Consider the following 12,783-nt stretch of genomic DNA (forward strand, 5'->3'; position numbering starts at 1 on the left):
CATGAAAATGCAAGCACAAGTGAAGGTTAAATCTGAATAGACATGTCTTCCAGGCTGCTTCTGGTTATTCTTGGAAAATAAATCTTTTAATTTTGAATAAATTAAAAATAAATTGGTTAACACATTAAAGTAAATTATTTAAGTAATTAAAATTCTAAGTGAATTTTAAAAGATTTATTTTTCTACATAAGTCCTTGTACAAATAGAGTCCCTCCTGCCTACCCATTGTGAGATCTTTCTTTCTTCCTTCCTTTCTTTTCTTTCTTTTCCATTTTTGTAACTCACATATATATTCAGACTGGGAACAGTTGGATTATTTAGTGGTCTATTTAAGCTACTGAATATGGTGAAGAGTTCAGGACAAACTGAAGACTTCACATCTGTATCATCCAAATTTGAAGTAATTAACATTTGAAGTAATTAACATTTGAATGTATTTATGTTAATATGCTGCTCAGAGATACAGAATTGTTTGCTTCCAGTCCATTGACAATACTTTGTTCAGCTGCTGTCAGCAATATTAGATTTGTAAATGACTGGAAACTTTTGATAGGGTGTGCTTTGCTGAGAGAAAAGTAGGCACTGTATCCACAGGGCACTGAGAATGCAGCCCTGAGCAGACAGGACAGGAACAGAAATACCACACTGCTTTAGCAGCATTTCCTGCCTTCCCTTGCCATCATCCCCAAAATTGCTGCAGCACATTCCTGCCAACTTACAGACCCACACAGATCACACCACAGCACTGGGGCTGGGGCCGTGATGGTTACTTGGGAGTTGCTTTTCCCCACATAATTCACCCAGCCCACAGCATCCTCCCACAGCACTTCCAGAAGCCTTCCCAGAAAAGAAATGTGTTCTGCAGGGGCAGCCACCTGCATTTGAACTCCCTTCTCGTGCATGGTGACACTGCAGTCAGAGGCAAACCAAACCCAGGAGCAACCAAGGCAGCTCCCCTCGTGCACAGCAGAAGAGGCTTTCCCAAGGGGCAGCAGGTTTGTGGAGCAGGGAACTGAAGGGGCTGTCCCAAGGAACAGCAGGTTTGTGGAGCAGGGAACTGAAGGGGCTTTCCCAAGGAACAGGAGGTTTGTGGAGCAGGGAACTGCTCTGTGGGAGCAGACACCAAGCCCTGCACCCAGGGCAGCTCGGGCTGGGACAGCCCGTGGCTCTCCCAGGAAAGCAGCAGCAGGGAAAGCATCCAGCAGCTCCAGGGCTGGGAGTGCTCAGCTAGCACTGGTACTGCTGGGAGCCAGATCCTCCACTAGCCAAGGATTAACTAGCACTGGTACTGCAGGGAGCCAGATTCTCCACTAGCCAAAGGCAAGAACATTTCTGAAGAAATATGGGTCTTTCCATCTTTCCAAGCAAATTACCACAGATCATAACAAGCTGATCCATATTGGTCAAAACAAAGCATGTGAACTTGTGTATCAAATAGTGACATCCTCTATCATCTCACACTTGAACATGACAGTCTTTTTGAAAAAAGGAACAACTTTTTTATTACAAGGGTTATATTAACAACCAATATTACAAGGAGTATATTCATTTCAGTCCCAAACTTCTATAAATTCAAAGCTTTGTATAAGACCAAGTATTATCCAGATCTGACTCCCAGGAATTACATCTTGCACTGTAATTTTGTTTCATTAGCTGATTACTGAGGACTACTAATAATTACTAGATGATGTGACTTTGCAGGTTCTGTTGTTTTAGTAAGAAGCCCTGAGCAAAATGTGAAGGCTTTATGTGGTGGTCCCTGTGCTCTGCAGCAGTGTCACAGAGGAATCTGTTTCCTAGCACCTCAGCCATGCTTTTCACAGGAAGGTTACAAGCCCTTTTCAACTGACATAGAAGTAGATGTTTAGTCACTTTTTAAGTTAATGGGGTGTCCATACCAATGCAGTTAGAGAACAAAATATGAGGTACTGAGTTTTTATTATTCAAACTGATTATGTCACAAAGAATAAGGTCTGAGAAACTGCTTCGCTCAGAAAGAAAACCAATACAAACAGAAAAACCCCAGCTGATTCATATTACAGAAAAGTTCCAAACATCTCTCCTGTGGAACCAGAAAGCAGAATATAAGTTCTGATTTTCACATACAATGGACAACTCCAATGTCCTCAAGTGAACTATTATCAGGAGGGTTTTTTATAGCCTTTAGTCAGTCCTTTTTTCCTTCCTGCAAACTGCCTTTAATTAGTGTACATTCATTGCTTCCCATTCCATCCTACACATCCTCCTGTGTTTAAAATATCTTTCCAGACCTAAACCCTGTTTGAGAAGACTAAGTAAAATGCTGACAGAAGAGTTAAAAAATCCAGGAGATCTTTAGAAGCACAGGAAAGATGGACAAATATCACAGAAATAAGGTTGCAGCTTCTCTTAATATATTAACATCTCACCACACTAGGGTAAGGAGAGGTGTTGTCTGCTTGTTAAAGTAGAGCAATTATAAGAATATTTTAGACTCTTGTCTGATCTGTTCTTCAGATTTCATGGAAAAATAGAATACTCTGTTTTCTGTTATAATCCAGTAACTTTCATGCTATTAAACTAACTAAAAATATCAGAAGGCACATCCCAGCACCTTTCTAGTTTTCTAAACTCTCAGGAATAAATTATGGTGCAATGGGAATGGCTGCAAGATGAAAGTGCAAACAGTTTCTCCCTGTTTTTCTAATGAATGTTAAAATTAAAAGAATAATGCAGATCTGATGAGCTTCTGCCACAGCTATTGTTTGCAAAGAGGCTGCTGAGGTCTGATAAACAGCTTAAGAACTTCATTAGCACCATTTTTCAATGAGCCTCTTGATTTGGTTGTTTTTATTAGTTTTCCAGATTTAAAATTCTTTTTTTTTCCCCTTTTTTGGCAGACAAGATGTTTGATTTATAGTCTATTTCTTTACAGAAGCTGTTATGCTTCTTTGAATGACAGCATAATTTTCTTTTCAAAATTTCAAGATATTTGACATTACTGTCTTGCCCAGTGGGTCTGGGGTATTGGATTGCAAACACTGAATTGCAGATCCTTATGCAGAGGCTTTGCAAAGCCTTGTATGTAAGTCATTGTAGTCAGCTGGATCGCTTCACTGGGTAACACAAAACAAGGACAAAAGCCCTTGAATATATAAAACTAAGTCATGCAAGTAACCAAGGGCAATGTAGGATAAGCAAACTTTGACTAAGTTCAGATAAATGTAAGAAAGTTTGCATGCTTTCATTTATCTTTTGGTCTGCAGAAGTGAGTTGAACAGCCTAAAGGAACAGGATTTCCCTTGAGATTCTGCTGCTGCTTACTACACACAAACAACTATTCAGTGCTTTTCTTTCCCCTAACTAGAAGTTTTTAAAAAAAGGAACAGGAGAAACTGGAAAATAAGCAAAAACTGTTGTGTAGTAAATTATTAAATTAGCCAGCAAGTGTCTTCAAGAACCATGAAAGATTCCTAAGTAGTGTTATGCAACATAAGTGAGAATTTGAATATTCATGTAGATAAGTAGCTTAATTCAACTTTCTTAAATAAATTATTAAATATTTATTCTAAAAAAATTAACTAATTTATGATCAGAGTAGATCAAAATGGCCACACTCATACCCACCAAAATGTTTGTCACCATGAGTCTTGTTGAAGAATCACAAAGTAAGGTGGTATTGATCCAGAATTCTCCCAAGTTTTGCAACTTGAATCACAGATAGAGCTCACTTATATTTTTTGAAACATATGACTTGTTAAGTGAAGAACCACCACAGGCAGTTTTGTGAGCAGTTTAAGCTAATCTAAGCCCAAAGTACAGGTCATGTAGAGAACTGACCCCTCAAAAAAGGATAAGGTAATTCTCACTCAGAGAGGCAGTGGTGCAAGCCAAACCTGTGGGAGCATGAGCCCAGAACTCAGATTTCTTCAGTGGCAAAGGCTGAGATCAGCTCATGACACTCCCAAATTGCTGCCCCATGTTCCATATAGAAAGCTGGTAAAGATTCTAGATTCCAGACAGAAAGCTGAAAACCTTATATATTGAGAGTGAACCATTGACAGCCACTCAAAGAAATAGTTCTGACATGTGGGGTTACCAAAATTTCATTCTCTAGCTTTCTGCTATGTTATTCAGAAATATACACACCTTGCTGCAAATGGCCAAGATATCTGGAATACTTCAACAAAAGTATCTTTTATTATTATTTTCCTGAATAAAAGATGTCTCATTTTTTCTAGAATTGTTTTGTACTGTTCCCAAGTTGAAAAATATGAAGTTATGCTTAGATGTTAGAAAAAATCTACCATGATGGTAGTGGAATACTGACTGCCCAGGAATGTTGTGGAGACTCCTGGACAGGAGCCAGGAAGACTGTCAAAGTGGTCAGCACTTGACCTGACACAGTCCTGAGTAACATGATCCATTTAAGACATCTTTGCAGTAGAGGAGTGGACAAGATGACCTCTAGAGGCCCTGTCCAAACTAAAATAAGATTGTGATTTTTGTACTCATTTAGGTAGCAGTAAAAATTGTTTGAACTATCACTGTATACCTCAGTGTATTCCAGTTCTTCATACTTGTGTCTCAGAGCAGTCATTTGCAGTATAAATGTGTGGCCACTTAATTTCTAAGGTTTCATCTTCTGGCTTTTTGGGATGAAATACCCTCTGATACTTTCTCTGAATTGTATTAACTTACAGTTGATACAGATATATCTATTGTAAAAATGCTAGGCTAGGCACAAACCTCACACCCTCATGCTCACTGCATTTGTTTTTCTGTGCCATTCATTTACTGTTCTGTATGAGATGTAGCACAGTAGGAAAAGCACTGCTGCTGTGTCTATTCCTAGTGTTCCCTCCAAACCAATAGGCAGTGGCTGAATGTTCTCTGATACTATTATTGAGATGGATGTTACAAGAGAAAACAACACTGTTAGAAGGTATTTACCTCCATACAGTGTTTCAAAATGTGGTGGCTGTAATTTTTTTCTCTGTGGAAATTATATCAGTATACTTCAATAATCTGTTTTTTGAAACTATATACACTGGAAATTTTCCTAAGCCTAAGTTATGTTAAGATTCCATGCCAGCACTGAAAAAAATACCAGAAAAACAGAAGCCAAAGACCAGTTTTATGTGCAGATTGAGGGATTTCCATGAGGTGAGAAGTAGAGAAAAATAAATAGCTTATCTACATCCTATTTTTTATTTTTTTACTGCCATTGTGCTGAAGCTATGACCATCCATTAGCCCCTCTTCCTCTCCTTCCTCTAAGGTATGCTGTAGGCTTTGTCTCTTTAAGATTTTTCCTTTTGAAGTCCACTTTTTCAAACCTCTTACTTTCCATTTTGCATTCCATCCTCTTCCATCTAAATTCCACCTCTCTTCTGAATTCTTTTGCTGTATCTCAGGCCTACCATGTACTCCCACTTCTTCTCTAAACACTCCCTTAGTTTCCTAGTTCTCATCTTCAGTAATACATCCACAAACTGCATATTTCTGATGCTGCCCCTGCTTTTCCTCCCCATTTAGAAACATTTTGTATAATTTACTATGCCAGCTTGCATTCTCATTAGACAATTAATTAATTCTATTTTCTAGTGAACTCCACTAAGCTGGGGCAATTGGCACTTACAGATCCCTCATTATGTACTGCTGATACTAGCATGCATATTAATGCACAATACCATCAAAAGAAACACATATCTAAAACCATGGGGTAGAAAATGTCTAGTTTTAATAGGACAGCTTAAAACTAGAAATACAAGGTAGGAAACATCAATTGTATTTAGAAAATATTTCATATATCATCTCCCTTTTCCTGTCAGCAAAGTCAGAGTAGAATGGAAGAGACTTCACCTAAGGAATAGCAGCAACCAGGATCCAGCCTGGCTCAATCTGTTCTGGCAGGGATTTGATGGATTGGCTCTGGAGAGGTCTAACTCCCAATTACACTCAGTGGCTATCAGCTGAGAAGCCATTAAAGTGAATATATAAACTACAGGAAAGTGTGATGGTGACATGTTTTGTTCCTAGCTTGTTAAACCAGTAATTGTTATTGCAAGTAGCTGTCATTCCCACCAGCATTTGCTTCTTGTTGACAATGAATAAAACTCATTTGTTTTATAGCATGAAGCTTAATTTACTTCATGGTTGATTTCTTTCTTTGGTTGTCAATCCCAGATCTCAGAAAAAGAAATGCAGTGAGTTTTATGGTAAGCAGAATGAGCTGTAACTAAACAGCCAGCTAAAATATCTAAGGTTTCTGACTGACTGTGAAGGGTGGTTCTTGAGAGGGACATAGGATCAAAAGCTCCCTTTTGAATCATATTAGCCAAGACTGCCAGTCATTGACTACACCCAGATTGGCTAGTGATCTGTGGATATTTTCCTTTCATTTTGTATGGGTTTTAATTAAATTTGACAACTCCAGAACAAATTAACTCTGTCTTGAACTTTAGGCATCTGATAGGAAGAGATTGGAATTTTGAGGTTAAGTACATTTTTAAGAATTTAACTTCCTTATTAATTGTCATAGCTAGTTGAATTCAGTAAAGATAAATACTGTAAACCTGCTTATATGCTGAGTTGCATCTCTGTGCCACTGTGACAGAGTGAAGCTTAAATTAGTCATATTTGAACCCAAAAATATCCTGCAGTACATTGTACAAGCACAGCACAGAAATACCTACTGATATACCAGTCAAGTGTGGTTGTAAAATACAGTAGCTATTTAAGCATATAGAATGTAGCACTCTTGTCTACATACCAAAGGAAATAACACAACTTGGATTTTGGTGGGATTTCCCCTCCCCTCCATCCTCCAAAATAGGCAGCTCTTAAGTGACTACCAGAAATTAAGAACTTTGGTTTTGCAAGTCCCTCCCAAGACTATACTGCAAGTTGGTTCTAAGCACAGTTAAAGATTGAAAGGCAAAGTGTGCATTTTGAGCTCCCCTTGAAATATTTTCCACTGCTAAAAATGTTGGGAATTTCTGAGAAGAGATCTAAGAAATAGGTAAATGATACTTCTAAGTTTAGTTCTTTAAAGATGCAGACAAAATTTGGCATTGTGTTTTGAATTAGCTGTGCTTTCCAATTTCTTGTAATTCCTTTGCTATCTCAAATGTCCCTTCTGGGAAGGGAAAATCCACCCTTTAAAACAGGTTCCTAGAAGGTTACAGACTTACCACATCCATGATCTGCATGAGGCTGAGAGTGAAATAGACAGTGAGTGGCTGGGAATCATTTGCAACTGGTCGCTCCAAAGGATTGTAATTTTTCAGCAGCTCCTTGTAAAGCTTCCTTTGGAACTCTCCTTGCAGAGATTCTTTGGATACAGGAATAAAAAGATAAATAATAAGGAGTCTACATCAGAAAAAGCTCAGGCATGCTTTTTTACTCCTATCAGATATTATGTATCTATTATTACACCTGCTGCATTCCCAGAAAAAATGCCACTGTGTTTAAAATAGTTCATTAGCTACTACAACAAAATCCTAATCACAAATGTTCATCCCAGCCTATAAGGGGAAATTACCTCTTTGATCATTTCTTGACTGGCCAGGAGTGATACATTCTAAATGCTAAGGGTGCTTTCTCAATGTATACACCCTTCGGTCCAGCAGCAAGAAATGATGAAGAGCAAATACAGTAGCTGTGGTTTGACACCTGTCCTGGCATAGCTATAACCAGAAAAGCAGAACAGAATTACGGCAGAAGGCATCAGCAAGACAATGGGGAAAAAAATGGCCACAGGTTAGACTGAACACTGCTCTGGGGCTGCTTCAGACAGAGAACTCTTTGGGGCAAATACACTCCACTTTGTTCTCTGCTCATGCAGTTAGAAATGAAGTGGGGTAGGGTGTTCCTGGCAGAGATGATAGACACCACATTAATATACATGCTAATATTTGGGGATTTCTGTCCTTTTCCACTTCAAATCCAGGGAGGATGCTTATTCTGCCGTCTTTCTGTGGAGAGAAGGAGTAGGTCTACATGAATGGAGCAGAGTAGTCCAGGGACAGAGGCAGTTTTCGAATGAAGGAGAATGTGCGACAGGGTACGAACAGGTTCTCTGGACGTGAGACCTCCCTGTCCCACTCCAGACCGCCCTCCCTCTTCCCGGTTTTCTCGTCCTTAACTCGCCCCACAAAAAGCCGCAGCCCCTGCCCTGGGACATGCACCATTTAAGTCCCTTGACAGAGTTCGGTTCCCCATCCCCACAGTCCTTCTCCCGTGTCCCTTCCCGGCAGGTCCCAGCTCTGGCCAGCCCTCAGCGCGGCCCGGGACGGGGACGAGCCCCCGAGGCTGTCAGAGGGCAGAAGGGGCCGGCCGGGGCCGGAGAGGCGCCGTGCCGGGAGCGTCCGGGGCTGCCCCGACCCACCCGCCCCGCCGCGGCTCCCGGCGCTGCCCGCGGGGCCGGCGCCCACTCACCGCGCACGAGCCCCGCCGCCGCCAGCAGCCACACCGCCAGCTCCTGGAGGCCCATCCCGGGAGAGCCGGCGCTGCGAGCGACCGACACGTCGACAGCAGCGGCGGCTTCTCCCGCCGCCCCCGGATCCGCGGATCCGGGCCGCTGGGAGCCGCCGGCGCCCCGGGCACCTCCGGCAGCTCGGCCCCTTCCTGCGCCCGCACCGGAGCTCGCCCTACGGCGCCGCCGGCCCGGGCGGAGCGGAGGGATGCTGACGGCCCGCCTCCCCGACCTGCCTCTCGCCTGATGGATTTCCCTCCCTTCCCTAATCCTCGAGCGTCTCCGGGCCGGAGGGGAGGGAGCGGAGCCGCTCTCAGGCTGCTGCAGCAGCCGGAGCGATGCGGCGCGGCTGGGCGAGGGGGCCTCGGCATTATAGAGCCGAGAGCGGGGGCGGCCCCCTCCCCTGGCGGGCAGCCGCGCCCGCCCGCGCCCCCTGCCCTCCCCGAGCCCGCAGCGGGAGCCCCGGCTGCTCGGGGACGGGAGAGCAGGGGAGGGGAGCCGGCCTGACCGCCCCGGGGAGCGCACGCCGCCTGCACTGCCCCAAAAGCCCAAGGGCATCAGCCACGGCCGAGCCCCCCGCCGCTCCCCGCTACTCCTCGCACAGGTCATCCTCCTTCACCATCGGCGGCGGTTGCTGCTGTTCTGAGAGAGGCGAATTAGTTCAAAGGGCAGCGGAGTGGCCCGAGCAGGATAACCCCTGCCGGGGCCGAGGAGGGCAGCGCTAGGGAAAGGCAGCCGGGGCATGGACAAGGGCAGGGCCAGTCCTTGCTCGCCTCAGCAGCTTGGCTTAGGTCACATCTAGGTATGACGAGCAATGGCCACAATGATGTTGCACACATGACTGTTAAATCCCCAGCAGAGATGCAGGGCTGGGGGTTCAGGTGCTGGATGTTTTGTCTAGATATGGGGGAAAAAGCCTTGGCCAAGGGACATTGCGTTTAGTGCTTGACAAACACGTGACAGTAAAATGGTGGCTGAGCTCCTGCCTGGTACAGGTATAATGCACCGCAGTTGGAAAGCAGGCCTAGAAAATTCAGGGCATTTTGTTGATTGTCTGGTTCCCATCTGCAGCTCTAAGTGCGATTTTGACACCAAGGATGGGTTATTTCTTTCAGCCCAAATCCCTGCCCTTCAAATCCAGTTGCTACATTAAATGAATGTCCTAGGCAGCTGCACTTTAAAAAGAATGATATTGAAGAAAGTTGTCATTTGCAAGAGATAACTAAGTGCTTGTTTTCCAAATGACTGTCAAACAGCAGTTTATTTAGCCCATGTTAATTTTCAGCTTTAAAAATTCAGGTTATCTGTTTCTGCTTAAGCACTGACCTAATTTATGTAGCTACTGTTTAAATATTTTTAAATGTTGAGCACAAAAGCACATGCATCTTGGGGCAACCTGAGTAGTTCAGCAATTGGCACATCATGTGTTCCAGCTGTCACATACAGCAGGACTGCAACCTTCCTCTTTTCAAATGAGCCAACGTGCCAGACAACTTTACCAAGGGGTAGTAGAAACCAGCAAGTGGTAAAGTTAACTCTCCAAAAGCCAAGTAATAGCTGTTGGTTTCTTGCGTTTTGGTTGGGTTTTTTTCCATGAGATATTGACCTTTCTTGGACCTGCCAGCAGACAAGAGCAAGTTGCTAGGGGAGCTCTGTGTTATTCACAGAAAAAACAAGTGTTATTATTAATTTGTACTTCAGCCTTCCTGTGGCAGTGCTCTTAGTGTCTGGATTTTTGCCTTGTCTCATTTTGGAAAGGACTCATTTTCTTTTCTTCTTCTACTGTTATTCACTGCTGTTTTGGCACAGGTGTCACAGATATTTTTGGGTGTTCAGTAAACAGCATGAATTGTTCAGGCAAGAAATTTGGAGAGGAAATCTATAGTTCATGGCTGACCTCTACTGTTGGCTCATTTTTTTGCTTTACACTTGGCTTTGTTGACAAGGGCTTCACCCCTCCGTGATGAAAGGGTCAATACCATGCACAGCCCAAGGTCTCAAAAGGTAAAATCTTCAGGGGATGGTGCTGAAATCCCAAATTCCTTAGTATAAGTGAGGAAATAATTTTAATTGATTCTTTTGTAAATCTTGATTTATATGGTTTGCAGCAGTCTTGTTTTCATCTGATGTTAGCAGATTGAAATTTATAGGCACTTCAGGAATTTTGATATTCTTTAATAGCAATCAGCGCCTCAACTCCTTAATTAAACTCTGTTCAATCAGGTGCATTCTTACTAAAGGTTTTACCTTTTAAGTCAGAGATTCTGCTGTGAATGCACAAAAATGGCAGGAAAAAGTCTTATCTGCATTCCGTAGACATCCTAACTAATAAAAGTTAATTTCACAAACATTTATAGATATTGTGTAGGTACTAGCAAAGAAAGGTTAAAAAAATTACTGAAGTAAATTACTGAATTACTACATCATACCTTCTTAGACACAGTGATGAATGGGAGTTCACTCTACAATTACAGGCCCTAGAAACCATTGTAAGTCTCCCAGCACACCTTCCCAACACAGCTGGGTGTTTGCCAGAAAATAAACAAGCCCTTAATGTCAGTTTGTTTCTCACCTACATGGGGCATGATTAGAAACAGCCAGTTGTGTGTCTGTCTGTTTGTGAGTAACCAATTGCTCAAGGACACAACGTTATGCTCAGATCAGGTCACATATATCAAGGTGTGTGCTAATAGTGTGGATCTAGTACCAATGTGCTGTCTATTGCTTCTTTATCTGATAAGCAAAGAAGTAAGTAAGTCAATGTGCAAAAGACTTCATTCAAGTGCTATGTCAGGTCTATTTTGAGTCTGAGAGAGGCACAGAGCTGCTAGAGAAACAGCTACAGGATTCCGAATTAGGGTGTCTATAGAAGTGACCCTCCCCATGACTGTAAGATGCTTGTTTATACCCAGACTGTCCTCCTTGTTCAGATTACAGGGCTAATCTCATGTGTTGGTCAGTGAAAACAGCCAGGGACTGAAGATTGTTCAGAAAGACTCGTGCAGTCATTACCAGATGTTGCAGTTGCCCAAGGTTTATAATATCACAGAACTGAAAAAGAGAATTATCCCCTTTTTCTCTTTGAATAGATTTTCAGATAAACAAAATCATGCATCTTCCTGCTGTGGCAGAAGATGATAAAATAGACCTGAGAAGAGGCTGATAGTGAAGAAGTGACCATCTTGTACTGTATCCATCTGCAGTGACTGCAGCACTTTCTGACTTTGATCTAATTATTGTGCAATTGCAATGACCTGAGGCTCCATATCAGAAAATAATCTTCTTTTTCTTCTTTTTAGAGAAATAGGTACAGTAGGCTAGGATTTTAAATGGTAGCTTACAGCACATGTTAGATGCCCACATTTTCTTGAATGTTATTTGAATTAAAGTACCTCTTTATTTGTTAGCTGTTTGGTGGTTTTTTAGATAGTCCTAGTAATTGCATCCCATGTTATTAGTTATTCTCTGTTGTTGACTTTGCCCAATGAGAAGTCTCAGGGATTGAGAATGTTCATGTGACAAGCTTGATTTTTTTCTATAAATGTCGTGAAACATTATATGGTTCTTCCTTGCAGGAGTTAGCAAGTAGTTTTGATGTTAAGCTTCCTATTGAAGGATGAATTACTGATCTGAAATATGGTTAATTTTCTGATTGAAGTTTATATTCTCTACATGCCAATTTGAACAGAGGTTCACAAAGGCAGTGTCTTTCCCAAATTCTTAGTTCCTACACCAGTATGTGATTTCCAGGAAATGATCCATTCCCCAAATTGTCATCTATTGGGAAGGATAAGGAAGAGCACAGACTATTCTGTTGTTTAAAAACAACGAAGCTGCTGCCCTGCCACTTTGTAAAAAGTAATTACAGAGAGTATTTCTGAACAGTGCTCAGATGTGAGGAATAAGGATTTGTCAAATTTCCCTGATGACTGCATAACTAATGAGTAAAACTTGTGATTATTTCTGTCACGCAAACATTTTTCAAAATTCATACTTGTCTTTTATTACTGTTAGCATACACTCACATTAAAGTGTGAGCATATTAAACAATGTTCCTGTGAATGAAACATCTCAAATGCTGTAACTACAGAGATTTCTCAGCATATCTACCTTACAGGTGCTTTTCTCTGTCCAGAGAAACCTCACATGTTTTCACTGACATCGTGCTCAGCACGTTTGCACTTTGATTTCTGTGTAAGGAATTCTTGTTCCTCTCATTTCAGCCTCTGTCAGGTCCTTCTGATGCATTTTCAGGGCTTGCCATTCATTTCTCACTGACATACAAATCACCATCACAGAGTTGCTTTGCCTTCTTTTTGGATGAGT

General features: G+C 42.1%; 1 protein-coding gene across 1 annotated transcript in view; it reads right to left on the reverse strand.

The window, feature by feature from the left end:
* The window catches only part of CHRFAM7A (CHRNA7 (exons 5-10) and FAM7A (exons A-E) fusion), a 35,041-nt gene extending 26,443 nt beyond the window's left edge, over positions 1 to 8,598 (reverse strand). The window contains exons 1-2 of the mRNA XM_058811418.1: positions 8,421 to 8,598; positions 7,175 to 7,314 (exon numbers count right to left, since the gene is read on the reverse strand). Coding sequence (XP_058667401.1) covers positions 7,175 to 7,314; positions 8,421 to 8,475 — 195 coding nt within the window. The 5' untranslated portion in view covers positions 8,476 to 8,598. The remainder of the gene's footprint in view (positions 1 to 7,174; positions 7,315 to 8,420) is intronic.
* Between the last annotated feature and the right edge of the window lie 4,185 nt (positions 8,599 to 12,783).

The sequence above is a fragment of the Ammospiza caudacuta genome, chromosome 10, assembly GCF_027887145.1.
Source record: "Ammospiza caudacuta isolate bAmmCau1 chromosome 10, bAmmCau1.pri, whole genome shotgun sequence".
In the NCBI taxonomy this organism is placed as follows: domain Eukaryota; kingdom Metazoa; phylum Chordata; class Aves; order Passeriformes; family Passerellidae; genus Ammospiza; species Ammospiza caudacuta.